At 37.6% G+C, this 26,763-nt stretch overlaps 3 protein-coding genes and 2 long non-coding RNA genes across 8 annotated transcripts in view; 2 read left to right on the forward strand and 3 right to left on the reverse strand.

The window, feature by feature from the left end:
• The window catches only part of lamb2l (laminin, beta 2-like), a 44,426-nt gene extending 43,617 nt beyond the window's left edge, over positions 1-809 (reverse strand). Inside the window, exon 1 of the mRNA XM_073875153.1 lies at positions 682-809. The gene's annotated coding sequence lies outside the window, so the exon portion shown is untranslated. The remainder of the gene's footprint in view (positions 1-681) is intronic.
• On the forward strand, positions 796-12,139 carry LOC141369289 (uncharacterized). The gene is made up of 3 exons (XR_012372896.1): positions 796-904; positions 1,586-1,783; positions 12,006-12,139. It is a non-coding gene; the product is annotated as an uncharacterized lncRNA (long non-coding RNA).
• LOC141369288 (uncharacterized) lies at positions 1,366-9,029 on the reverse strand. Of its 2 annotated transcripts, XM_073875155.1 has the most exons (7): positions 8,551-9,029; positions 4,321-4,521; positions 3,528-3,842; positions 3,088-3,177; positions 2,871-2,971; positions 1,838-1,923; positions 1,366-1,734 (listed from the first exon to the last, which is right to left on the reverse strand). In XM_073875155.1, the coding sequence occupies exons 4-7, from the start codon at positions 3,171-3,173 to the stop codon at positions 1,558-1,560; spliced, it is 450 nt and encodes a 149-aa protein (XP_073731256.1). In that variant the 5' UTR covers positions 3,174-3,177; positions 3,528-3,842; positions 4,321-4,521; positions 8,551-9,029; the 3' UTR covers positions 1,366-1,557. The 2 variants fall into 2 exon arrangements, with proteins under 2 accessions (XP_073731256.1, XP_073731255.1); XM_073875154.1 differs by having other exon boundaries at positions 3,528-4,521.
• Positions 9,351-11,198, forward strand: LOC129436674 (uncharacterized). 2 transcript variants are annotated; one of them, XR_012372895.1, is made up of 3 exons: positions 9,351-9,540; positions 10,242-10,348; positions 10,431-11,198. It is a non-coding gene; the product is annotated as an uncharacterized lncRNA (long non-coding RNA). The 2 variants fall into 2 exon arrangements; XR_012372894.1 differs by lacking the exon at positions 9,351-9,540 and having other exon boundaries at positions 9,840-10,348.
• On the reverse strand, positions 11,459-26,759 carry LOC129431339 (phosphatidylinositol 4,5-bisphosphate 3-kinase catalytic subunit gamma isoform). Of its 2 annotated transcripts, none has more exons than XM_055189189.2 (11): positions 26,485-26,759; positions 23,073-24,982; positions 22,934-22,999; positions 22,606-22,831; positions 22,425-22,519; positions 21,630-21,776; positions 21,464-21,554; positions 19,942-20,072; positions 19,668-19,779; positions 16,342-16,499; positions 11,459-12,167 (listed from the first exon to the last, which is right to left on the reverse strand). In XM_055189189.2, exons 1-11 carry the CDS (start codon positions 26,492-26,494, stop codon positions 12,009-12,011), a joined length of 3,105 nt encoding a protein of 1,034 aa, XP_055045164.2. In that variant the 5' UTR covers positions 26,495-26,759; the 3' UTR covers positions 11,459-12,008. The 2 variants fall into 2 exon arrangements, with proteins under 2 accessions (XP_055045164.2, XP_055045163.2); XM_055189188.2 differs by having other exon boundaries at positions 11,459-12,249.
• Between the last annotated feature and the right edge of the window lie 4 nt (positions 26,760-26,763).

Here is a 26,763-nt window from a genome sequence, read left to right on the forward strand (position 1 = left end):
ACGTCACCCATCATTTACAGTTGCGTACACACAGACTGTAAAAATGGACAGAGCAGATCGAAATTTAAGAAATAAAAGTAAATAAAAGAAGATTTTGGGTTTTTAAGCAGGTGTGGAGGAAATGTTTTGGAACATAGAAGGTATCTGAAGATGATAGGATTTAAATGACAAAACAAAATAACTATTTTCCCAGACTCCAAATTCGTTTCACAGTTTAATATGTAGTGAATCTGGCATTTTCCAGTCTTATCAAACCGATGATTTCATATAAATGCATTATAAATATTTTTTTTGCTCTTTCTCAGAATTATTTTTCTCACACAGATGTGTTCAAAACGAGTCTATACTCTTGACTGAGACCAAAAGAAACGGGTGCCACAGAAATGCACCTTTCAGTATTTGTCATTTAGTATATTATTAATCTATTAGATCCTGATAAAATTTGCTTTTTTGATGAACACCAAAACGTTTTAAAAAGCACAAAACTCCTTTTACATGCAAATTGTAACTCTAAAGAAACGACAAGATGATAGCAGAATTTATTGAAGTTGGTCAACTGCATACAACGACCAATCAAAAGATTTTCAAGCTTTAAACGTATTAACTGGAAATATTAAGTGTAAGAGAATATGAATAAATTCATTAAAAAATGTTAGAAATACAACGGCCATACACGCTTACCTGTGTGTTCACTAACATGAAACCGCGCGACGCTCCCCCTCCCGCGAACGAGCTGCGCGTTCACCTGTTCAACAGCAGACAGCACTGAGGGAGGAGGAGTTCAGATATCGCGGTTATAAACAGGTAAGAGAGTGTTTGTATGATTACCTCAGGTTTCGTGTTTTAAATAAATCTTTTTATGACAAGTTTTTTTATGTGAACTAAGGCCAGTTGTCGTATTAGGGTAAGTAAATAAATTAAAAGTGCATTCAAAAGCTGTAAACTGTAGTTGAGAACCAGTGTACTAAAACACTAATTGGAGAAAATCATAGCTTTTCATGCAAAGCATGGTTAAAGATGCTAGATTTTTATTTTTAACATTTGTTTCATTCCATATACAGTAGTTTTAATGAGTTCCTATTACATTCCCAGGTTAGTTTAGGTAGATCAGGAGACTTTTTAACATTCAGATCAGATGATTGTCAACAATGTCCCTGTTTACACCAAGACTTTATCTGAGCACGTTGTTATTGTTCATGTGTGAATGTGTGAATAAGAGATGTTAAAGGAATAGTTCACTCACAAATAAAGAAATATCCCATGATTTACTCACTTTTCAATCACATTACAAAACCAGAACGAACCAAGATACTATAACTTACTGCCCCCCTATGGTAGTAGAGGGAAGTACAAATGCTTACTTAAATATGTTTAAATATTATATTAAATTTAAAAAATGTTTTGTAGTGTAATCAACCCTTAACATATTTAATGACTTTTACAGAAAACAAAATAACCTCTTCACAAAAACACTCTTTAATCCCATTAAATGGCATAACAAAATCAACAGTATTAAACTAAATGCAAAACTCTGCAATAAGTATTTCTCATACTGCTTCAGTGAAGTTTGCTCTTTTCTGAGCAGATAGGGTCAAACCGAGGATTACTTTGCATAAGGAGAGCTGTGATGGCCTGATTACGCTGTGCAGAACGAAACATGCATCTGATTCCTGCCATGTGCTTCAGATGGTCCTGTTTCTTAAGCGTCTTCCAATCCACAACCCTTTTCTCAATCTGACGAACAAGAACAAAATATGTTGTTGCTGCTTGTTTTATTATGAAGGTAAGCAAAGTTATTAGAAGTAAATAAAATAACAGAAACTTTTTTGCTGATCACCATTGAGGGCTCTGTATTTGATTCTTGCAATATCTGAGTAGAGTGACGTCTCATAGCATCCCACAGGGCTTCTGCACTCATGTGATCTAATAACACAGACCACACACTGCATGAGTGCATTAACAAAATGCATTGCATATGATATCAGATTACAATGTAATAGTAGGTGCATTATCCTGCTGGAAGTAGCCATGAGGATGGGGGGACACCACCACCACCAGCCTGCATTGTGGTAACGAGGCAAGATAGATCCATGTTCTCATTCTGTTTAAATGCCAAAATTCGGACTCTACAATCTGAATGTCTCAACAGAAATCGAGACTCATCAGACCAGGCAACATTTTTCCAGTTTTTAACTGTCCAATTTTGGTGAGCTCGTGCAAATTGTAGCCTCTTTTTCCTATTTGTAGTGGAGATGAGTGGTACCCGGTGGGGTATTCTGCTGTTGTAGCCCATCCGCCTCAAGGTTGTGCGTGTTGTGGCTTCACAAATGCTTTGCTGCATACCTCGTTTGTAAAGAATGGTTATTTCAGTCAAAGTTGCTCTTCTATCACCTTGAATCAGTCGGCCCATTTTCCTCTGACCTCTAGCATCAACAAGGCGTTTTCGCCCACAGGACTGCCGGATACTGGATGTTTTTCCCTTTTCAGACCATTCTTTGTAAACCTTAGAAATTGTTGTGTGTGAAAATCCCAGTAAATACTCAGACCGGCCCGTTAGCATTTTTCAAAATATGTTACCCTACCTTTAATATCACTGGGGCGGTACCCTTTCAAATAGTACACCACTGCACCAAAAGACTTCATTATTAGTACCTCAGAGGTGCATATTAATACAAAATAGTTAATATTAGTACCTCAACACATATACATATTGGTACCAAATGTATAAATCTGTGCCTAAATGTTACATATTAGGACCTTTACTTCCCCAGTGAGAGCTTGGGACCATTTCTGACCATTTTTTTTTCTTTTTACCTGTGTTAGACGTATTTCTTATATTAATTTGTAAACACTTTAGTGAAATGTCATACCTCTCATGTCATCTTGTAGCTGGGAAAACCAATGAGGTATTTCTTTTGACCGGCGAGAGGAAGGGCTGAGAAAATACTCAGCTGTTGATTCGCCAAACAAACTGAAAGACAGATTACCAGCTGATCAAATAATTACAATACTCGCTTAAATGAAATGCAACTTGATTTACTACCACCAAATAAAACACATTGTAATCTTGTGATTTAGGCACCAGACCTGATGAGATATTCCTTGCACTTTAGATTGCAGTCAACATGCATCAATTGATTTTCCAGCTGGTCTTTCTTCACATTTTGATCCATTATTCTGAAGGGTTTTGGACAGCACGAGTACAGGCAAGCAAAGGATGCTTTTCAGTCAAAACCAATAAAAAGATGAAAAGATGTAAAACATGCTGACATTTCTTATCTCGACATGACCTAAGATGGAAAAAAAATTTGCTTCTATTGCACTTTATACAAATTAAGGTCCTACAAATAGTTTTTTCCAGCGATGCCATATCATTTTTGGTCCTTCTATGGCTTTGTGTAGCATCTTGTATCTTTAGTTATAGGTTGAAACTTAATGCTAGCAAGCTTTAAAAAAGAAATTAATAAACACATTTTATAGACAGAACTGTAAGAAGCCAAAATCCAAAAAACACCATGCATTCTTACCTATATATATCTTTCTTACTGCCACTTCTCGTAAACGTAACATCCAGCTGATAAGATCAAATGTTACAGATACTGCCTGTGCCGTGCAACTCGGTTCAGGCAGCGGGGTAGTTGTGACATCCATGGAGATTCAGTTACCCAGGTGACAGAAAGCACCTGAATCCTCTAAGGAATGAAGATGTCCCATCCCTTCTGACACATTTCCTAGGGAATGTGGGATAGTATGTGTTGGCCCAGAAGTGATGTGTCCGCGTGTGTTTAATAATTGACTCCACAGCTGCGGGTCCAAACATGCTCTGTTAATACTAAAGCTGACTAGGAACAAAAAGAGGGATACAGATGAAAGCTAATATTATGGTGAGATAATATCATCTTCAATCTAATAGTTTTAGAAATGAAATATCATCCCACAGCTGTATGACTTTTTTCTCTGTGAACACAAAAGAGATGTTTTTTCTATTTATATAATAGATGAAGATTTTAAGTTTCATTAAAGCATCATTAACATGCTCCATATAACTTCTGCATTATATTTAATATCTTTAATATCTAGCAGCTCATGTGAGAAACTTCCCATACATATCACTTCCACAGTTTCCCTTTCAGCACAACCGATTTCAAATGGTGCTAGAAAGCTCCAGTCCACTCTGAACACCAGAAGAAATCAGTCGGGCTGCCTAAGGCACAGTAGAGTCACAACAGAGGTCTATTTCTGTGAAGCATCATTAAATCAGTTTAATAAATAATGCAAATGCATTTGAAGGGGCAATATACAAATAAATTGAATACTAACAGCGGTCTATATACTCATACTGATATGTGGATCGCTTCATGAGGACGTTCCCATACAGCATGCAGATTGTTGATGTTAGTTGATGTGTCTCTGTTATAACCGGAGGGCCCCTGTGAGGGACGCTGTGTGTGTCAGAGCAGCTTAGCCATGGACCATCAGAGCAGAAAAGAGAGGAGCTCCCAAAATCAGCATGACATCACTCTGTGTGAGCGGGAAGAATGAACATAAACATGCTTTAATATTGAAATCAAAAAGATATATTTCCATAGAGAAAATTGAAAATGTAACAATACAATAGAGTTGAAAAATTTGTCTTTTTTAATTTAGACATTTCACAAATTGTATCATCAGCATAAAAGTTTGAATAAAAATTGACTTGGAAAATTATGAATTTTAAACACTCTTAAAAGCATGTTTGGTATTCCCTAATTTTTTATATTATTTTTTTTATTGCATGCTAATATATTTGTATTTATAAAACGAGTCTATTCTGATTGGTTGAGAAATGGTATGCATTAGTTTTTTAATAAACGGACACCTAACCTGTCAAATGTCTCAAAATAACCACCAGACCAATGTCCGTAGTACGTTAATTGTGGTATAAGCAGAGAAATTGATTCAGGTCCTTTAAATTATTTGAAAATAATGCATACCCAAGGCTTCGCATCATGCTGCATAACGGCCCGTCTTCAATTATTCCATACTATCTTATCAAGTAGGCCTATACTGTAAAAAGTAAGTTGGATCAATTTAAAAAATATATGTTAATTAGTTTTGCTTTAATTGAAGAATTTAAGTTGAAAATGTTTAAATATTTTAAGTGTTACCAATTGATGTAATTTTCTTATTTTACCTTAAATTTTCACTTGGGAAAAAAAATCAAATTTTAAACTGCCTGAGCCTCACATCAAGCAATGCACAAACTGTCACTAACATTTGTACATACCCACTGTTAAAAACTTAAAATAGTTAACTGCATGTAAATTTTCACTTAAAAAATATTCATTGACACAAATTTTTAAAAAAAGTTAACTAATTTTTTTTAAGTTAAAGGGATAGTTCGGCCAAAAATGATATTAAACCCATGATTTACTCACCCTGAAGCCGTCCGAGATGCATATGTCCATCATTTTTCAGACAAACACATTTGCAGTTATTTTAGAAAATGTCTTAAATCTTTCAGCTGCTTAACAGCAAAGTTACAGGGTCCACGTCCTTCAAGTGCAAAAAAAGTGCATATATCCTTCCCCAAAGAAATCCAAACGGCTCCAGGATGATAAACAAAGGTCTTCTGAGGGTAATCTGCGCGGTGTTGTTGTAGAAATATCCATATTTAAAACTTGCGGACACGACTAAGATGGTGGCATTACTGGAAGCGAGTTATTTTGGTTTATAAAGTTTTAAATGTGGATATTTCTACAACAAAACCGCGCAGATTACCCTCAGAAGGCCTTTGTTTATTGTCGTGGAGCCGTTTGGATTTATTTTGTGAAGGATAGATGCAGATTTTTTGGACTTGAAGGACATGGACCCCATAACTTCACATTTGATTAACTGAAAGATCTAAAACATTTTCTTAAATAACTGAAAATGTGTTAGTCTGAAAAATGATGGACATATGCATCTCAGGCGGCTTCGGGGTGAGTAAATCATGGGTTTAATATAATTTTTGGCCGAACTATCCCTTTAAATTAACTTAACATTTTAAAGCTGGTTAAACCTGGTAACTTACTTTTTTTAGTTCTTTTTAACAATCTGACACACAGTATGATCATTGGGTTTTTCTGATTTAATTAAAATTTCATCACTTCAGTGGGGTCTCATATAGACGGTTTCAGCAGTAACAACATAAACAAGCGGCGTCCGTGGTCAACACGTAACTTCCGGTAATCTCCCCTAAGAATAAATAACAACAAAGTACTTTAAACATAATTTATTTATATAACAAGCAAAATAAACAACACATAGATTACCTAGGGAACCAAAACATTTGTTATTTTCGACGAGGTATTTGTCCAAGAGTTCAGTTTAGCAACTAGTCAGACCGTTAAAAAAACTTAAACGGAAGTAAAGTTTGGACCAGACGCGTGTCGCGTCACCGCACGTGCGTCCAATGAAACGGTCTATATACTCTGTGTAAGATGAGACTGTAAGGTCAATGAGACGTCTTTCTGTTACTATGAGTTGGGTAAAGTTAGTCACACTTGTACTTAAACTGAGTTTTTTTTAAAGCACACCTCTGGTGTGCACACAAATCTCCACATGTCTGCAGTCATTTAAAGCACAAATGAAGGTTATTTTGATTTAAATGAACTATCTTCTAAAAACCTTAAAGGAAAACACCACCATTTTTCAATATTTGACTGTTCTTACCTCAACTTAGATTAATTAACCTGATAAGGATCATTGTGCCGTACACGGCACACCCCCTCCCTTGCACGTGAGGCTGCATAAACGTCATTGTAACTTTGAATTACATCTTCAAAATATACGCTCATGCGGCACATCGTTTGAAAGCTTAGACTCTCGGGATTCTATTAAGCGCACACACAAAGCATAATATGATTTATAGCAGTCATAAAACTGTAATCTAGTTAGTTACCTGAACCGGGCGGCACCGATTTAGGATATTTACTTACCCTGAAAATCTTCCCTTTATCCGCTTCGGTGAAATTGTCCAAAACAAATTGTTCATAAATCCCCAAAAGTCCAAGGAAATGGAATATCCAAGCCTTTTAATCCAAAACGATTTCTTCGCCTCACAATCTTGACGTTTCTGACCGAATTACTATATAAATACTGTATACAATTAGTTCACTGACGGACATTCGTTCGAATCTCACGTTTATTGTGCAACGTATGAGAAACAAATATGCCCCCTTGTGGAATTTCAGCCGTTCCATAAGAGGCTACTACATACCTATTTTTTTCAATGCGTGCACTTTTAAACTTTGTACAGCGCTTCATGAATGTGTTAGCATTTAGTCTAGCCCCATTCATTCCTATGGATCCAAACAAAAGTTTTATTTTGTGCCACCATACTTACTCGTGTAACTACTCATGTCTTTGAATGGGGAGAACATTGAGGTGTTTGGTGGCTTCTGAATTCATCCCTGTTTGGAGCCATAGGAATGAATGGGGCTGGGCTGAATGCTAACACATTCATGAGGCGCTGTACAAAGATTAAAAGTGCACGCATTGAAAAAAAGATAGGTATGTATTAATCTAAGTTGAGGTAAAAACATAGTAAAATATTGAAAAACGGTGGTGTTTTCCTTTAAAGTATTTTTTATCAAAACTCTAAAGACATGCATCTTCACCTTTGCTTAAAAAAGTCTAAATACCAGCACATGTAGCACATTTCCAAACTCCATTAAGTATATAAAAATCACTATTCAAAATGTTCTCAGTGATACAAAAATGTGTGGGGGCACAAGTTGCAAGGTGCTGCTGATTAATAATGTGCTATTTTATAATGTGCTAATATATTTTTATACCAGTTTTCCACATATAACCACTATGAATAAGTATTTTCTCACTTTAGTGAATGTAATTACGGATCCTGCTGTACACGGAAGAAGAATTAGATCAAATCAAATTTACAAAAACATGACTTGAGCTACTATAATAACTTTCATGTGAGGGTTTTTCAGGGTGCCTAAACAATCCAAAAGCTGATAAATAGTTCACCAATCAGAGAAACTGACATTAAACCTATAGAGATGGAGTAAATATAAACAGGGCACACACGCAATGCATTTTGGAATTTGGGGGATGCTGGTTAAACAGTCAGATCTGAACTGCAGTCATCTTTTCAGGACTGGAAACCATTACTGCTTGACTGGGTCCTCCATGTTCACTTAGTAACCGAGGTCTACACACACAGCACAGATATGATCTGACTCGCCCATTGATGCATCCTCATTTTTGGAGCTTTTACAATATTAAAATTGGGTTGGACCAAACATTTGCCTTGTGTTTTTTGAGGGTGTGACCTTGTGCACATGACGGTGCAAGTTTAAACGCAGGGTGCTACGGAGAGGGTTTTTAAAAATGTTTTACTGGAATAAACAAAACTTATTTAAGCGAAGAGTGCACATCACCATAACATACAGTACCGGTATATGTATTTTGCAGTTTATTTAAGGCCATAAATAATAGATTAAACTTCATGTTTTTTATTGCTTTATAAAACAAAATATATATATATAACTGTAAGAAAATACTTACATTTTCATTATATTTTGCATAAAGAATGATTAGAAATCCTTGTGCATCTAACATCTGGCCCGAAGGAAGATGCTGGACAAGTCAATGTAAAAACATGAAAAACAGTATTGTATACGGTATATAATTATGTGTAATTATAAAAATAATGGTAAAGTCTTACCTTTTAAGTGTATTGGTATAGTAAAGACAGTCCCATCCCATTGCAGACAGTCAATGGTCTAACCATGTGCTCACTCGTGCCAGTAATGCAGTCTTGGCATGTATGTGTATTTGTGTGTGTGACGGAGGGGAAAAAAGTAAAATGTGAGATAACAATAAAATATTAGTGTTATAACACTATAACTAAACAAAATATATTTAAATGAAGTAAACAAAAGCATGCTAAAGATGAGAATGAGAGAAGGAGCCAGTATGAGATGCAGGATGGAGACTCGCCTGTCTGGCAACAGTCTCTCAGACAGACTTGACACCCTCCCACCCATACCCCCCAAACCGCCGGCAGTAACAACACCCCTACACGCCCTCCCTTCTCTACACACCCACCCTAAAAGCAACAGAACCCCATCTGGTAGAGTAAGCGTGGTGGGACTGACAGATATGCACTAATATAATAATCATAAACAAAACATATTGTTTAGGAGCATTGTTATTGTTAAGTATTTTATTTCTGCTGTATCATGACCAAAAAGCACGTGGGGTGAATGTGGGCCAGGATGCCCTCTAAAGGCAATGGCTATAAATAGCAAACACATTTTTTGGTGTTATCCCTCTTATTCACAGTACACTCTAAATTTTCTAAAAACCGTTGGGTTATTTTTTTACCCAATAGGTGGGTTAAACATATTGGGTTGTTCTGTTGGGTTATTCCTAGCTTGTATTGGGTTATTTCCATAACAACCCAGAGAGTTGGGTTAAATTCGGGCTCACGTCACACATTTTGAATTTCAATGGTCAACAGGTGCCACTGCTGAGTGCGGACAGACACGAGAGGTACGTTTTAAAATATATATCTCTGTGTAATGTTTTATTTGCTACAAAGTGTCTTTAAGCTCTAACACACAGTAAACTATCAGCCACGTTTAAAAAAGTGTACAAAAACGCTTTTGTCTAGTTTTTGTCCGTTACACCTGTTCCATTCATTAACCGTTACCGATGCCAAACGAGTTTTTAAGCCATCATAAACGTAGAGAGACATCGCAATTAATTTTAATACTAAACAGCACCAACAGCATGATCCCTTACGAAAATGTATCATCTCTTCTTTTAGTAGTTAGTTTCATGACGTATTGATTGCCATATTGCTTTAACCATGCTTTCTGTAACAGACAATGCTTTTTGGTGTAAAGTGTAGTAAAAACCGTTTTTTAACTTTTGTAAGGGATTCAACCGGCAGTTTTTTGCTCAAAATATTTTTTTAGCCGGTCTGTGTTATAGACACAGAGCTGTAATATAAATGTGATTCTGAATGTAAATGTCTTCAGAAATGACTCTATGGCATTTTATTGTCGTCTTACTTCAGTATAATCCCTGATAAAGCGCTGTTTAATCCTGCACGTCTACTGTTTACTGTAACCCCGGTAACGGTTGAATTTGCAATTCAGCGCCATCTACTGTCAAAGTAAAGTATTTATTCAGCGTGCCAGATGTGTTTGCTTTGAGATTTAATTAATTATTATTTTCTTTAAATGTAGACATTCTTGGAGATGTTGCATTAAAAACCTTACAAAATGGCCAGAAAGATGATTCAGCCTTCCTACAGTACCAAGAGGCAAAGCAAACATTTATTAATTTTCAACCTGTAAGTATCATTTATGACACTTAGTTTTTTTTATCCTGTTTATGTGTGCAGCATATTTACATTGTGAAAATTCTGTCTTCAGGTCAGAAAACAAACATAATTCAGTATTTGGAGGAGGAGGTATGAAGAAGACCCCATGTCTTACTATGGGATGAATTCGACTAATCACAAGCCTTTGTTATCGTAGGGAGGCATGGCCCAGGAGCAAGACCAGCAGTTGACATGTGCTTTAATATTTTTTTTTTACATTTTATACAGAGTATTCCAAGCCTTTCACTACTGTTAAGTAGTTTCTGTAACACACAATACATTTTGTACCAGGTGATGTTTCCTGAACACACTGTCACCTGCTTAAAGGGACAGTTCCCCAAAAATGAAAATTGTCATAATTTTCTTCCTCTCCTGTCGTTACAAACCGGTACACATTTTTTTGTACTGATGACCACAAAGGAAGATATTTTGAGGAATGTTTGAAACCAAACAGATCATGAGCCCCATTGACTGTCATAGTAGGAAAAAAGAATACTATGAAAATGAATGGGGCTCATAATCGGTTTGATTTCAAACATTCTTTGAAATATACCTTTGTGGTTATCAAAGTAAAGACTTATATACAGGTTTATAACAACATGAGAGGGAGAAAATGATGACAAAATGTGTGAACTATGCTTTTAAGCAGTTTTTAGTTGGATAAGACTGAGTAGATTTGTTTTGTTCTTATGTTTTTGTTTATTTATGTATGTATATATTTATGTATGTGTGTATGTATTTATGCTTCTATACATGTATGTATTTATACATTTAAATGCAGGTGCAAATGACTAAATGAAATTAAAGCATTATAAATGTATTTGTAAGTTTTGTATTTATTTATAAAGCAAATAATAGTAATAAATAATAATAATAATAATAATAATAATAATAATGGGGTTAAAACAGAATTGCAAAAATAACCCAACAAATTGGTTATTTCATAACCCAACTAATTGGGTAAAACTTTCTACCCAATGCATTGGGTTAAAATAACCCAACAATGGGTCGGTGCTATAGTAACCCACCATTGGGTTATTTATTGGGTTATTTTTAACCCAACTGTTTTTAGTGAGTACCATCCTAAAAAACTGATCTAAGGGCCTTTCTCTTATTTGTGACTCGAGTTTTGCAATATTGTTTAAATGATAAAGAAAAAAACATACAGTAGCACATACTGTAGCAGTAGCCAACACACTTAAAAATATTGTTTGTATTTTGTACGAATGACAAGTTTTTATTTTTTGCTTTTTTGATAGAATACATTTAAGCTGCCATGATGATTTGTGTGATCCCGGAACAATGGTGCAAAAAGCATCTTATGTGCTTTAAAGAAATTACCTTTGTACAAAAGAGTTAACATGTTTATTATCATAATTTTGCATACGGTTCATTGGCAACCCAGATATTTTGCAAGACAGCAGACAGCCTCTGGCCGGATCTGCACCGGAACTGCACCAGAGCTGCTAACTTTGGCCCGTATCCGGAGTGGATCTGGCACGAAGTTGTCTGCTGTCTTAAAAAGTCTAATAAAACATAGCATTTTTTAAAACATTTTTTATTTCATAAACTTCATTTCAGGTTTAAAATCTATTTTTAATGTCATTTGCACTCTATTTGATTCCAGCCATCATGTGAAACCACCAGTTGGCTTGCACGGTCCATCCCTTCTGCTCACAGAGGGCGATCTGCTGCAGAAAGTGATTGCGAGCCTCATCCTCAGTTTGATCCTGCTGCAGCGCGGTACGTAGGTAGCGCATGTCCTGCGACGTGCTGAGCTCTGGAATTCCTGTAAGCAGCATGAGAGAAAAGAGCGTGACGAGCAGGCGGGATTGAGAGCGCAAGGACAGATAAGCGTTGATGCAGGTGTCCTACAAAGAAAAAGAAAAACAAAACAAATAGAGGTTTACAGATGGGTTCTGTTTGAAGCTCAGGTACAATTACATTTAGTTGCCTTGATCAAACCGTAGCCATTGTTGACAAGGCTGTGTATTAAATGCATCATGTCAAGCTTTCTAAATGCAATGTTTTGAAACAGGCTTTATGCTGTGTGCTACACTGTCAGAAACAATGGACATACATGTTCCCAAGCTGTCACTGGGACAGCAGCCTTTACAAAGGTCCTTATACCATGTAGTACATACAGTTGAAAGAAAAAGTATGTGAACCATTTGGATTTCTTCATAAATTGGTCATAAAATGTGTTCTGATCTTCATCTAAGTCACAACAATAGAGAAACACAGTCTGCTTAAACTTATACCGCACAAACATTATACGTTTTCATGTTTTTATTGAACACAACATGTAAACATTCATAGTGCAGGGTGGAAAAAGTCTGTGAACCTTTGGGTTTATTATCTGGTTGACCCTTCTTTGGCAGCAATAACCTCAACGAAACGTTTCCTATAGTTGCAGATCAGACCTGCACAACGGTCAGGAGAAATTTTGGACCATTCCTCTTTACAAAAGTGTTTCAGTTCAGCAATATTCTTGGGATGTCTGGTGTGAATCGCTCTCTTGAGGTCATGCCACAGCATCTCAATCGGGTTGAGGTCAGGACTCTGACTGGGCCACTCCAGAAGGCGTATTTTCTTCTGTTGAAGCCATTCTGTTGTTGATTTACTTCTATGCTTTGGGTCGTTGTCCTGTTGCTCTGTTAAGCTTCAGTTGGCGGACAGTTTTCCTGCAAAATGTCTTGATAAACTTTGGAATTCATTTTTCCATCGATGACAGTAATCCGTCCAGGGCCTGAGGCAGCAAAGCAGCCCCAAACCATGATGCCCCCTCCACCATATTTCAAAGTTGGGATGAGGTTTTGATGTTGGTGTGCTGTGCCTTTTGTTTTCCACACATAGCGTTGTGTTTTCTTTCCAAACAACTCAATTTTGGTTTCATCTGTCAATAGAATGTTTCTCAGTAGTGGTGTGGAACATCCAGGTGCTCTTCTGCAAACTTCAAACGTGCTGCAATGTTTTTTTGGACAGCAGTGGCTTCCTCCGTGGTGTCCTCCCATGAAGTCCATTCTTGTTTAATGTTTTCCTTATTGTAGATTTGTCAACAAAAATGTTAGCATGTGCCAGAGATTTCTGTAAGTCTTTAGCTGACACTCTAGGATTCTTCTTCACCTCATTGAGCATTCTGCGCTGTGCTCTTGCAGTCATCTTTACAGGACGACCACGCCTAGGGAGTGTAGCAACAGTGCTGAACTTTCTCCATTTGTAGACAATCTGTCTTACTGTGGACACATGAACATCAAGGCTTTTAGAGATACTTTTGTAGCCCTTTCCAGCTTAATGTAAGTCAACAATTCTTGATCGTAGGTCTTCTGATAGCTCTTTGTGCGATGCATGGTAGGGTTGCCGCGGTGACGTAATTTTCGCACCGGTTAATCAGCGCGTCACAAACTCGGTGATCCCGGTATCACCGAGTGGGAGGGGCTTATAAATGTGCATGCAGACGTGCACATTTTACTTTCACTTTTGAATTACGCAACTGTTTAAATGCATCGCTTGCGTAAGCTGCGTTAAATCGCCTATGAATTTGCGTGCAATGTGAGTGCAACAGCTGGTTTACTTAAGTGCTTGAGTCAATGTGCGCATGTAATTCTCACAGAACCCGCCAGTCCCAAGCAGAGCAACCGGCTACTTCTCCATAAAAGCGCTGCTTGATGATGGGTTTAATAATTTTCTTGATGAAAAACACAACAACAAAACGATCTCGCTTATATTAAACATCATATATGTATATTATGCAAAAACGAGCAAAGCACGCGGCTTCTGTCATAATCTGGTCAGTCAGCTCACCTTGCAAACTCTGACAGAAATAAATAAAATCTGACACCTGCGGCTGCTCTGTGACGTGACGCGCGTTCAGCCCTGCTGAATTCAGACAACAGACACATTCAGTTGTAAGTGTTTGCTCTCTCTAACGAAACTAAATGATTTAGTTACACGAAAATATCAAAACGACGGTGAAAGACGGTGTCGCGGTGTGCAAGTGATATAACCGGTGAGAGGATGAAGCACCGGTTATCACCGTTTCACCGACTATCGCGGCAAGCCTAATGCATGGTTCACATCAGCAAACTCAAAACTGGTGTGTGTTTTTTATTGGACAGGGCAGCTTTAATCAACACATCCAATCTCATCACATTGATTGGACCCCAGGTTGGTTGACTCCTGGCTCCAATTAGCTTGGAGAAGTCATTAGCCTTGGGTTTCACATACTTTTTCCACCCTGCACTATGAATGTTTACATGTTGTGTTCAATAAAAACATGAAAACGTATAATGTTTGTGCGGTATTAGTTTAAGCAGACAGTGTTTCTCTATTGTTGTGACTTAGATGAAGATCAGAACACATTTTATGACCAATTTATGAAGAAATCCAAGTAAGCCCAATTTAGGGTTCACATACTTTTTCTTTCAACTGTACATTTAATAATAATAATAATTTTTATTCATATAGCGCCTTTCAACACCCAAAGTCGCTTTACAAGGATAGGACAAGATAAACATATACAAACATGAAAGTACAATAATATTAGCTTACAAGGATAATGTAAGGGGAGAGAGAGATTTTTTAAGTGGAGAAGGGTGGTTGCTTGACGATAACTTGATGAAGGTAGTTACACAACCTAGGAGCCACAACACTAAAAGCTCTTGCTCCCATAGTCACTAGATTGATCTTTGGGGTGACCAACAGTCCTGCACTAGAAGAGCGTAAGCAGCGAACTGGAGCATAAGGCTGGAGTAAGATGGATAAATATGTAGGGCCAAGGCTATGGAGAGCTTTGTACGTCAGAATTAGTACCTTAAAGTTTATACAGAGGGAGACTGGAAGCCAATGAAGATGATGTATGATTGGAGTGATATGTTCATACTTTCTAGTATGTGTAATCAGACGAGCAGCAGAGTTTTGAACGTATTGTAATCTCTTGATATTTTTTGCAGAAAGGCAATAAAGTAGTTTGTTGGGATGTGACAAAGTCATGTATTATTGTTTCAGAATCCTGCTGACTAAGTGAGGGTCGAAATATGAGATATATTACGTAGGTCTTTACCACTTTACTAATGTGGTCATTAAATGAAAGAGTAGAATCAATAAGAACACCAAGATTGCGAACAGTCGTAGAGGGTATTATCAAGTCACCATCCAAATCTATCTGCTGACTGGAGAACCTAGAGACAACTGATTTAGAGCCAATCAGTATAATTTCAGTTTTATCAGAGTTAAATTTAAGGAAATTTCCTGCAAGCCAATGCTTGCGTTCCTTGATGCAGGTTGTTAATGCAGGTGGTGGAAACACTGAGGTGGGAGGTATGCTGAAATAAATCTGAATGTCATCAGCATAGCAGTGAAAGTTAAACCCATATTGTTTGATAATTTGTCCAATTGGTAACATGTAAATGGTGAAGAGAAGAGGGCTCAAAACAGAGCCTTGAGGTACACCAGAACAGATAGATCTGATGGATGACTTGTGCTTATGGTATACAACAAATTGTTGCCTCCCTGATAGGTAAGAGGAAAACCAGTCAAAGGCTGTGCCAGTAATCCCAATTGCTATAAGCCGCGGCAGGAGTATCTCGTGATTTACAGTGTCAAAAGCTGAGCTGAGGTCTAATAGAAGGAAAGCGCTGAGAGAACCAGTGTCAGAAGCTATGAGGAGATCATTAAGAACCTTAAATAGGGCTGTTTCAGTACTGTGCAGTGGCCGAAAGCCAGACTGAAAGGGCTCATAAAGGTTATGTGCCGTCAGATGGGCATGCAACTGAGAAGCAACAACTTTTTCCATTATTTTAGAGAGAAAAGAAAGGTTTTCTTATAATATAAAAAAATATATTATAATTTTCTATATATATATATATATATATATATATATAAACACTTATAATAGAAAATAAATGTGGTTGACCCTGCTACATTAAAAAGGTTTTGAAGAAACACAGTGAAACTGAACATACCCTAAATCGCTGAAAGTAGAGACTAGGACGACCTTTTACTCTGCCCATGACATAAAGAAAGTCAGGGGTCAGGACAAAGGGGACTCTTTCTCTGTTCACCCCCATGAAGCTCTTGGTGTTTCCCAAAATGTGTCCAAAATCAATGTGGAATAAATTTCCTGAGGAAAACAAAGCAGGTAATAACACATTTTTAGTGGACTTAGTGAAAATTGTTCACATAGTGCTCTACAAACTGTATGATTTTAGTTTTCATATAATATTCATTTTTTTGGGGGGTAAACTATTCCTTTAAATACTGGTTTATCCATTAATGTCCAAGTTATTTTTAAATGTTCTGTTACATTTGGTTTTAATTATATCATATCATCAGTTGTGAGACCTGCCTTGTAATTAATCTCTAACTTTACCCAAAATACTCTTTTTCCTTAAATTAAATGTGTGAAATATGTGATATGAATCAATTATTCCAACAATCAGTTATTATATTTTGAATAATTAAACAGACCATTTCTCTATTACTACTTTTTTATTGTTCACTGGTTATGCAATTACGTCTTTTTGGTTGTGAATGGATTTAAAGGGATCCTTTTTTAAAATATGCTCATTTTCCAGCTCACCTAGAGTTAAATATTTTTTTATTTTTACGGTTTTGGAATCCATTCAGTTGATCTCCGGGTCTGGCGGTACCACTTTTAGCATAGCTTAGCATAATCCATTAAATCTGATTAGACCATTAGCATCGCGCTCAAAAATAACCAAAGAGTTTTGATAATTTTTCCTTTTTAAAATTGGACTCTTCTGTAGTTATATTGTGTACTAAGACTGATGGAAAAATAAAAGTTTCTAGGCAGATATGGCTAGGAACTATACTCTCATTCTGATGTAATAATAAAGGACTTTGCTGCCGTAACATGGCTGCAGGATGCGCAATGATATTACGCAGTGCCTGAAAATAGTCCCCTTTGTAACTTTTAATTGCACTGGACTATTTTCGGGCACTGTGTAATATCATTGCGCCTTCTGCAGCCATGTTACGGCAGCAAAGTCCTTAAATGAGAGTATAGTTCCTAGCCATATCTGCCTAGAAAATCGCAACTTTTGTTTTTCCGTCAGTCTTAGTAAGAGTCAAGTTTTAAATAGGAAAATATCGAAACTCTTTGGTTATTTTTGTAGCGCAATGCTAATGGTAGTGTTGTAGTCAAGACCACCTAAACCGAGACCAAGTCAAGACCAAGACAGGCCGAGACGGAAACAAGACCAAGACTTTAAAGGGTCGAGACCAAGTCAAGACCAACACAGGCCGAGACCAAGTCAAGACCAGTGCAAGTCACTGCATTAAAACACTTATGATAAAATGTGGAATATGCGTGTGTACCTGGTAATTATCACGTTGTGGGGATAATGTTGTCCCCACAAAGATAAGAATACCAGTATTTTTGTGACCTTGTGGGGACATTTTGATGCGTGCGTGCGTGTGTGTGTATGCCATCAGTAAAGTTGATAAAATAATCAAAGGCATTGCAGATATGTGGGAATTTATCTTTTTCTATAAGCAAATAAAAGTGAACCAACACTTAAAGGCAGGGTAACAGATTTGATCCTGAAACATTTTTAGTTATGCTGGTTAAAAGTCTCCTCACATCCTGATAGCAATCACTGTGTTAAGTTGTTTAAAGGAACAGTATGTAAGAAATGTATATCAATGAATCATAAAATGGCCCTGATCTGTCACTAGACATTAAGAAATAATTTTCATTTCAAATACTTATATCACTGACAACAGTGGTCTGGCCAGGATATTGTCATTTAAAAAGTGGAGTTGCAGCCCTCAACTGATGTTTATGTTGTCATTTTGTGTATTGGCCACCACATGTGTGATTGCAGTACCAGTTTTAGCCACAAGTTTTGTGATTGCAATACCAGTTTTGGCCACAATCCTACATACTGATCCTTTAAATGTATTTGTAGAAATTGTGAGAGGCGTAGGACCAAAAAAATGTTCAACCAATCATAGATTTCGGTCCGAACGAACGTTTCCTTTTTTGTCCCTCATACGTAAGCGCAATTTTAATGCCCGCCGCGCAAGCGAGTCCACTCAGACATCATACGTCATCGGCACGTTCACATGTGCTCACCTCCTGTCTGTAAACAGTGAGAACAGCAATTTTTTCTGCTGAATTGACAACCTGTACAGGAGCCACAAAACTAAAGGCATCTTTTATAACAACAACAGCAAAAACTGCCTGGATCAGCAAAGAGCAAAAACCCAAATGAACATTGGTGACTTTACTGCTTTACCACAATATGCAAACAGCTGCAGGAGGCAAAGGGTCTGAAAGGGTCGTTGCACTGTTTATTTTGGTAAGGTAGGTATGCGATATGTTTGTATTGAGATGGATTCAGATATTCTACTTTGATGAAACATTGTGTTGCTTATGAAATTTGTGTTAGTTTACGTATTAGCGTAACAATATGGTTACTACGTCTACACAACCGAACGTGTGCTTAAACTAATTCTGATTTAAACAGTTGTTTATGTTGGTTATTTTGGAAGTGTTATTCACTTTGTACTGCAAAGTTTTCTCACTGGTGAATGAAACATGAGATGTGACCGTCTGATCTGTGCGTGTTCATGTGTTTTGAAAGAGGCGTGACTTTGGATGGCGATTTGACTTGAGGGTGGGATCACGATTTCATTGCTAAGCGGCTACCGTTAGCATTTTTCAAAATGTGTTACCCTACCTTTAAGAGCTGAAATCAACTTAACCATTTATTCTGAACTGTCTTTCCATGGCTTGCCATCCACTTTAGTAATAAAATTAGACAAATTGTCATTGGAAGAAACTTAAACAATGCTTAAACAATGACAACATCATATGCCAAACCTGAATAAACTGCATAAAATTAATGATAAATAAATTTGTGATGTGCCATCAGTTGTGGTCTTGATCGGTCTTGAAATAAAATTCAGAGTACTCTTTGTCTGAGACCGAGACAAGATTGAGTAAAAATGCGGTTCCGAGACGAGACCAAGACCTTTAAAAAGTGATCTTGAGACCGGTCTTAAGACTGAGACCGGTCTCGAGAACTACAACACTAGCTAATGGTCTAATCAGATTCAATGGATTATGCTAAGCTATGCTAAAAGTGGTACCGCCATACCTGGAGATCAGCTGAATGGATTCCAAAACTGTACAAATCAATTGTTTAACTCTAGGGGAGCTAAAAATTGTTAAAAAGTGTCCCTTTAACATTTTACGCAATTTTGGCAGATTTAAACTCACAACCATTGCAATGCTAACACAATACTCTACCAAAACTTTTACCTTGATCTGTTATCATAATGTTGTCATTGTGGCGGTCCCCTATACCCAGCACATATGTGGCCACACAGTATCCAGCACACGAGTTCACAAACTTCTCTATAGCCTGAAAGTGCTGTTGCATTGAAGTTTAAAACAAAACAAAAGGAAGAAATTCAGATGCTTATTAAACTTTAGACTATTTTTCTTGGTTCACATGATGCCAAGTAGGCTATAATAAAAAGGATTGCAGTGGAGAGGGAAATGAAGGCTCCCATGAGAGATTTAACAAGCTTACTTTTTCCTGTAATGAGCACTTTCTCTCAAGCCAGTCATACAAAGCATTATTTTTAAATGCCCCCGCTACGCCTCCCTGACTCCGCTGGACAGAAGCGATAGTGACTGCATTTCGTACAATCTCAATCATACCTGTATTAAAAAAATGTAAATGGTTATATAATTATATTTTCAATGTTCTTTATATTATGTATAGGGGCGGTTTCGCAGACAGGGATTATCCTACACTGTAAAAAAAATCCGTAGAAATTGCAGCTGAGTTGCCGGTAATTTACCGTAGATGTTATTTACTGGCAACATTTTGTTCAAAGTTAAATGAACATTAAACATTTACAAGTCTTTGTCTTTACAGAGTAAAACTAAAAAACAGCATCAAGCAAAACATTCTGGGAAACAAAATCTGAAGCAAAAAACAGAAAAAGGTTGATGATGATTTCTGGTTCCCAGAATGCTTTGCATGCGGCTGTTATTGTATAGTTTTATTCTGTAAAGATAAAGACCTGTCAATATTCAAAATTTATTTAACTTTGAACAAACTCTTGCCAGTAAATAACACAAATGTAAATCCACGGCAAACCACCGGCAACCCAGCCGCAATAACATTGAAATTTTTACGGACTTTTTTTACAGTGTAGTTCCAGACTAAAATGCATGTTGAAGCTCCCTTAACTGAAAAACAACTTGTAATGACATTTCCTAACATATATCAGTGCCATTGTTTTGTCATAAGATGCACACCAGTATTGTTTATTGTAAGGTTTGTTTGTATCTACTCAGTGGCGGCCGGTGACTTCTTTTTTCGAGGGTGCTCAATGGAAAATTCGTCAAAACATGTATGTAGGCCATCATGTGTGTGATTCCTTTTTTCAAAATATGTGTTCTGCACACCGAGAGATCCTGTGTGCATCACGTGTTTTGTCAAAATAAGTGCCTGCTGCAGACGCGTCTAAAGGGTTTATGATAAAATAGACGCTCGCGTTTGCCAGATACTCGCATAATCTCATGCATATTCAGAGTTTACTGTTAAGGGAGTGTATTGTGTGTATTTTGTGAACGTAAGCCTCTCTTTTATCATAAATGGTTTTGACGCGTGTGCAGTTGGCACTTATTTTGACAGAACACGTGATGCACATGGTTTAAATGACGCAACAAACACATATTTTGAAAACGCAAACAACACACATGACACTCGAACACTTATTTTGAATTAGTGCCCCTCGGAAGAGCAGTCATGAGCCCCCACTGTATCTACTACTTTAATGTCTTATATAACTAAGGCCTGTCCGAGAAACAGCATCTTCATGTAGTAAACAGAAAATCAAATAAATGACTTTAACGTCAGTTTTCTTAGACTGCTTCATATATATATAGCACTAAATGTTGCAATTGACCAATCAGAGTAAAGTATTTTACAGAGCGGTGTAATAATTACCTATAACTTTATTGAGTTTCTGTTAATATTTGTTTATGGTTTTATGTGGTCTTACTTCTGTATTTTACTCCTAAGAACACTGATCATGTACCTATGTTGTATCCTGTTGAAATGCATCCATAGGGCACGAGGTTTAAGTTTAAACCTTTCTCTTGCCAAATTGAGTCCATCACCATGAGTGTCTAAACAATTTGTGTAAAATGTTAATTTCTGAATTACAATTAATTTAACACATTTATCATTGGTTGATTATTTACCTGAATGACGAGCATGTCCTGTCTAAGGTCATCTCCATGCTTGAAGATAATGCCTACATGTGGTGAGGCTGGAGCTTCTGACTCTGTGCAGCAGAACTCGAGCCAAAGCGGCTTTTTCTTCGACGCCATCACTTTACATTCTTTAAGCTGTGTGGGGAACGGTTTGAATCAGGGAATCATTTTAGAGGGGTCATGTACAAGGTTTAGTTTGGGATCAAGTTGAGTTGTAAATAGACAGCACAGAGCACACCAAACATCAGTGGCGGCCAGTGACTTCTTTTTTCAAGGGCGCTCAATGCGAAGTTCGTCACAACATGTATGTAGCCCGTCATGTGTGTGGTTCGTAAATTCAAATATCTGTTCTGCGTGTCGAGAGATCCTGTGTGCATCACGTGTCTTGTCAAAATAAGTGTCTGCTGCAGACGCGTCTAAAGGGTTTATTATAAAATATATGCTCACGTTTGCCAGATACTCGCATAATCTCATGTGTAATCAGAGTTTACTGTTAAGGGAGTGTCTTGCGTGTATTTTGTGAACGTGCATGAGCGTTTCTTTTATCATAAACGGTTTTGATGCGTGTGCAGCAGGCACTTATTTTGACAAAACATGTGATGCACATGGTTCACATGACACAACAAACACATATTTTGAAAACACAAGCAACACACATGACACCCCAAACACATGCTTTGAATTTGCGCCCCTCGGAAGAGCAGTCACGGGCCGCCACTGCCAAACATAGAGAAGCTCATAAAGAAAGAGCATTAAAAATGTTTAACCATGCAAGAAACTCACTATGATGGTTCCCGCTCTGACTCGAGGATCAAATGGCACCTGGAAGTTGGAGGGTAAACCACACTCCTCCAGTAACTCCTGGAGCTTCTGAGGAGCTGATACACAAACATTTTCATGTAGGTACAGATATATAGCAATACCACTGACACAAATAGGGGATAGGTGTTTGAATTACTACTACCTGTAGGAGGAAGATCAGTCTTATCTGGATAAAGGCTCTTCACTGTAAGGGCAGCATTATGCAGGCACTTGACAACTTGTACTTGACGCTGGAACTCTGTCAGCATGGCCTTCCCACAGCCTATCAGATACGCCTCTAGTAAGACAGCCATCCGTTCCCGAAAAAACGGGCACTCTGCCACCTCACTCTTCATGTACCAGAAAAAGAAATGGCCGATTCTTTTGCTCTGTGTAGCAGAACACAAGCAGTGCACCATCTTCTGGCAGGTAATACTGTGTTATATTCATAATGATACAAAGGCCAATAAATAAGATGACAAATTGCTTACCCTGAGTGCCCTTCTGAGGAGAAATCGTGCCAGGCAACTGTCATGATACGGCTCAACTTTAAGGGTCTAAAGGAAATAGCATAATTAGGAAACGTGTTGTACATGTGACACTATCTGTGAAAACCCAGTGGCTTTTTACCTGAACCAGTTGCAGCAGGTACTTAAGCACATCTTCGTTGCTCAGCATCTCTAATCGTTGAACAGCCAATCTTCTGACCATCACATCTGCATAATCCACACTCAGAAGCTCAAGGGCCACAGATAGTTCAATGTCCTCTGGTTCCCAGTGACTCAGGAGCCAACGGACATCTTGGACACCGCTTGGCTGCATCCAGTCCACTTTGCGAAGAAACTGTGGTAAATTTGAGGTATAGTGAACGCTTTCCTCTTTGACCCACCTCAGGGGATGTTTTCCAGGTTCTGGGGAACATGTTTCTGATATAGGAGATGCAGCACTACAGGGTAAGAAAACACCAGAGGAGCTTTTGGTATTGGGCAGGACAACGGGGAAGCTGTAGCGATCCAACAAAAATGTAATAGCCATCGATTTGGCCATATCAGGGTTAGTGGCAGTAGAAAGCTTATCAGCTTTATAAGTAAACATTCCCTCGTCGCATTCTAGATAGGGCCACATATGCAAGGTGTGTGGGCCCTGGCTAAGGAGAGATCGGTGGTCAATCAACTGGAGGTTTACGAAATACAACACTTTAACTTTTTCCTTCTGGCAGTCAGGGACTTTAGAGGAGCTTGACTTTGTGACTTCCACGACACCGGCATTTATGGTAAAGCCTAATTTAGCTCCATAAGGGATATCTCTGATAAGAATATCAAAGTCTAGCCAGGTGTCCCATAGCACTTCATCTGCAAACTCTTTTGAAGCTGAACAAACCGATGACACAATCTTGCCGCCATAGATTATGGTGGCTTCCACGTGAACAAACTGAGGTACCTTACTCGGAAGATCTGGGATGTCAAACCCCACGAGTTTAACTCTGAATTTTCTGTCACAGTCCCACATAGACATCATTACAATTTCTTCTACGTCCTTTCCTGCGAGTGAAAGTTCCTCATGGGAGATTGAGAGACCCGTGAGACTGTCCACCAGTGGCCAAAACTCTTGTTGTACCGTGTCATTGGGGAGGGATGAAACGGCGACTACTGAGAGATGAAGCTCCAACGTGTTCTTCAGGCAATGCCTGACCCATAAGAAGTCCGAAAGCATAAATTCCCCACTCAGGAATTCCTCTCTGCCACACACTTTGAGTACGTAATCAACAGACCACTTGTCAAATGACCGGTCAACCATAATGATTGGTAATGATTCCCATACGATCTTGAGGAGATAACTGGGTGTATGTTTTATGCTAGTTATAATAGAAACACTTGAATTATTGTGATAAAGGGTCACTGGGAGTTTACACTGAACCTGATCTTGTTCATCCATACGAAGCGTCGTGGAAGTCGTCCACGGTTCAGTTGTATACATCACTGGATCCCGTTTTTTCAGCTCTTCCCTTCGCGGTGTGGCAAACTTTCTACGGGTAAAGCAAAGCTCACTTAAGCGATTAGCGTTCAAGTCCAAATCATAGCCGATCAGCTCATTCAGAATGCCTTGGTAGTGAATTCTCTCCTCACAGGCAGTCTGTTGAGCCAACACGGTGACACAGAGGGTTTGAAGACCCTCAGCACTTTGAAACCAGGGTGCATCCAAAGTTTGCAATACCTGATAGTCGTCATAAATTTCATACCTCTCGTCATCCTTGAGGTACAACAAACTGTATCGCTCTGGATCAAGAAGTGCAAACGGTTCAGGAAGTCTATTCGTTTCCTGTAATAGCATGCACAGGCGTACACGGAGCTGGTGGACATTGCATTGCGCTGGTAGTTTGACCTGAAATGAATCATGGCTGTGTACTGACTGGACACCTCTGGCAGCAGGTAACTTGCAGATAAATATCAGGCATTGGACAGAAGAAGGAAAACGTTCAAGATTTTTTTTAATAAAGGGTTCTTGTTGCTGGAATGCATCCGATTTGTTCTCCATCGATGCTAGATAGAATGGAATAAGCATTGTTGATTTTATAAAATATATATTTTTTAAATATTTAAATTCTTAGCATAATTATACAAAAATGTTTACATAAATTAAACTAAAGCAACAGTTAACATTTAAAGACGTTTAAAGAAGAAATAAAGTGTTGCTTCTTTACTTTCATTTCTACATGCATTATATATTATATGGGACCCTGTCTGTAAAATGAAAATTCTGTCATCATTTATCTCATGTTGTTGCAAAAATGTATAAATTTCTTTGTTCTGATGAACATGAAGGAAGTTATTTTGAAGAATATTTGAAGAGTTTGGTTCCAAAACGCAATAAATGCCATTTTTGAAAAAAATGAGTTACTGCCAGAATCAGTTTTATATCAGGTCAGTATTAAAAAAGTAAATTGTTAATTTAACGCAAAATCCAATATCCGCCGTGTTATTCTGTCATCTTTTCTCCCTTTTTCCCCAAAATGCAATAAACACCACTCCCCCTTATCTACAGAATGCCATAAATCCGCTCCACAGATTACAGCGCACCATTCACGCAATGTAAACAAACAATGGCGAGCCATTGTACACGGAATCTAGTTTTCCTCATCTACTTTGTACGTCGTGATCAACAAACAAACAAAAACAAAATAATACTTTAAAAGCATTGATAAACCTTTGATGGTTTTCTGTGACGGGAAAGAAACGTAAGCCATCAACATCTAATAATTTACGCAAGAGGCACTCGGAGACGAATGCTTATTGTTTGCCCGGGCCGACAGCATCAAATTTCTGCCATGCTAACACATTCATCCCAGGGGGACTTATGAAAAACTTTCCACAATTTTACTCAAAGTTAAACGAAAATCCAGCAGGACTAAAACATTTTACAGCCGATCGCTGTCAAAAAAATTCAGCGACGACGTTCCAAGTATAACCACAGCAATGACAGTGTTCTTAATATGACAAAGTGTTTTGATTAATGACATTAATGTTTATATTTTTAATTAGTGTTTACAACTAGTCAACTAAATGAATATAACATGGCAAAGATGAATGCACATTTATATAGGCGATTGATTCAATAGATTTATAGCATTTTGAATAAAAACTTGTCATGGATTTATTACATTTTATGGAAAAAATAATTCGTTTTTATAATAAATCTTTGAATATCAAGTTATGGATTTGAATTTTTAATGTTTTATAACCTAAATATGGTATGTGAAAGTTTGTAAAAGAAAATAGTGGTTTTCATCTTGTCACTTTCTTGGTATAGAAAACACATTTTTTCCGAAATTTGTCAAAATGGATTTATTGCGTTTTGGAACCAAACTCTTCATTTGTAACCAAACCGATCAGAGGCCCCATTGACTTCCATAGTATACTTTATCTTTAAATTCAGTGCTCAGGATTATTTTATTTAGGTGTATCTCTAAATACTGATATTACATTAGCTGATACTAATGATCTATAAAAGACTAAGGAAATATAACTGCAATCATAACTCTTACCTGTATCCATGACTTTGGTCTCAGTGAAGTTTTTCTCTCTTGTGCATGAGAGAATGTGTCTGTTTTATTTCCCTTCCTGTTATATGCTCACTGTATGAAGTTAAGTGCAGTTCGTTCCATAATGGCTCATCGCTTCCTCGTTCTTTTGTCTCTTTGCACCTGAGAGGAAGACCGTAATTTACTCTGTAATATAACGATTTTCTCTCTGTAACACCAACTCAGAATCGATTTTCCATTATAATGTTTTCATTTTCATTGTTGGGTTTAGGTTTAACTATA

Source organism: Misgurnus anguillicaudatus, chromosome 13, assembly GCF_027580225.2.
Source record: "Misgurnus anguillicaudatus chromosome 13, ASM2758022v2, whole genome shotgun sequence".
Taxonomy (NCBI): Eukaryota; Metazoa; Chordata; class Actinopteri; order Cypriniformes; family Cobitidae; genus Misgurnus; species Misgurnus anguillicaudatus.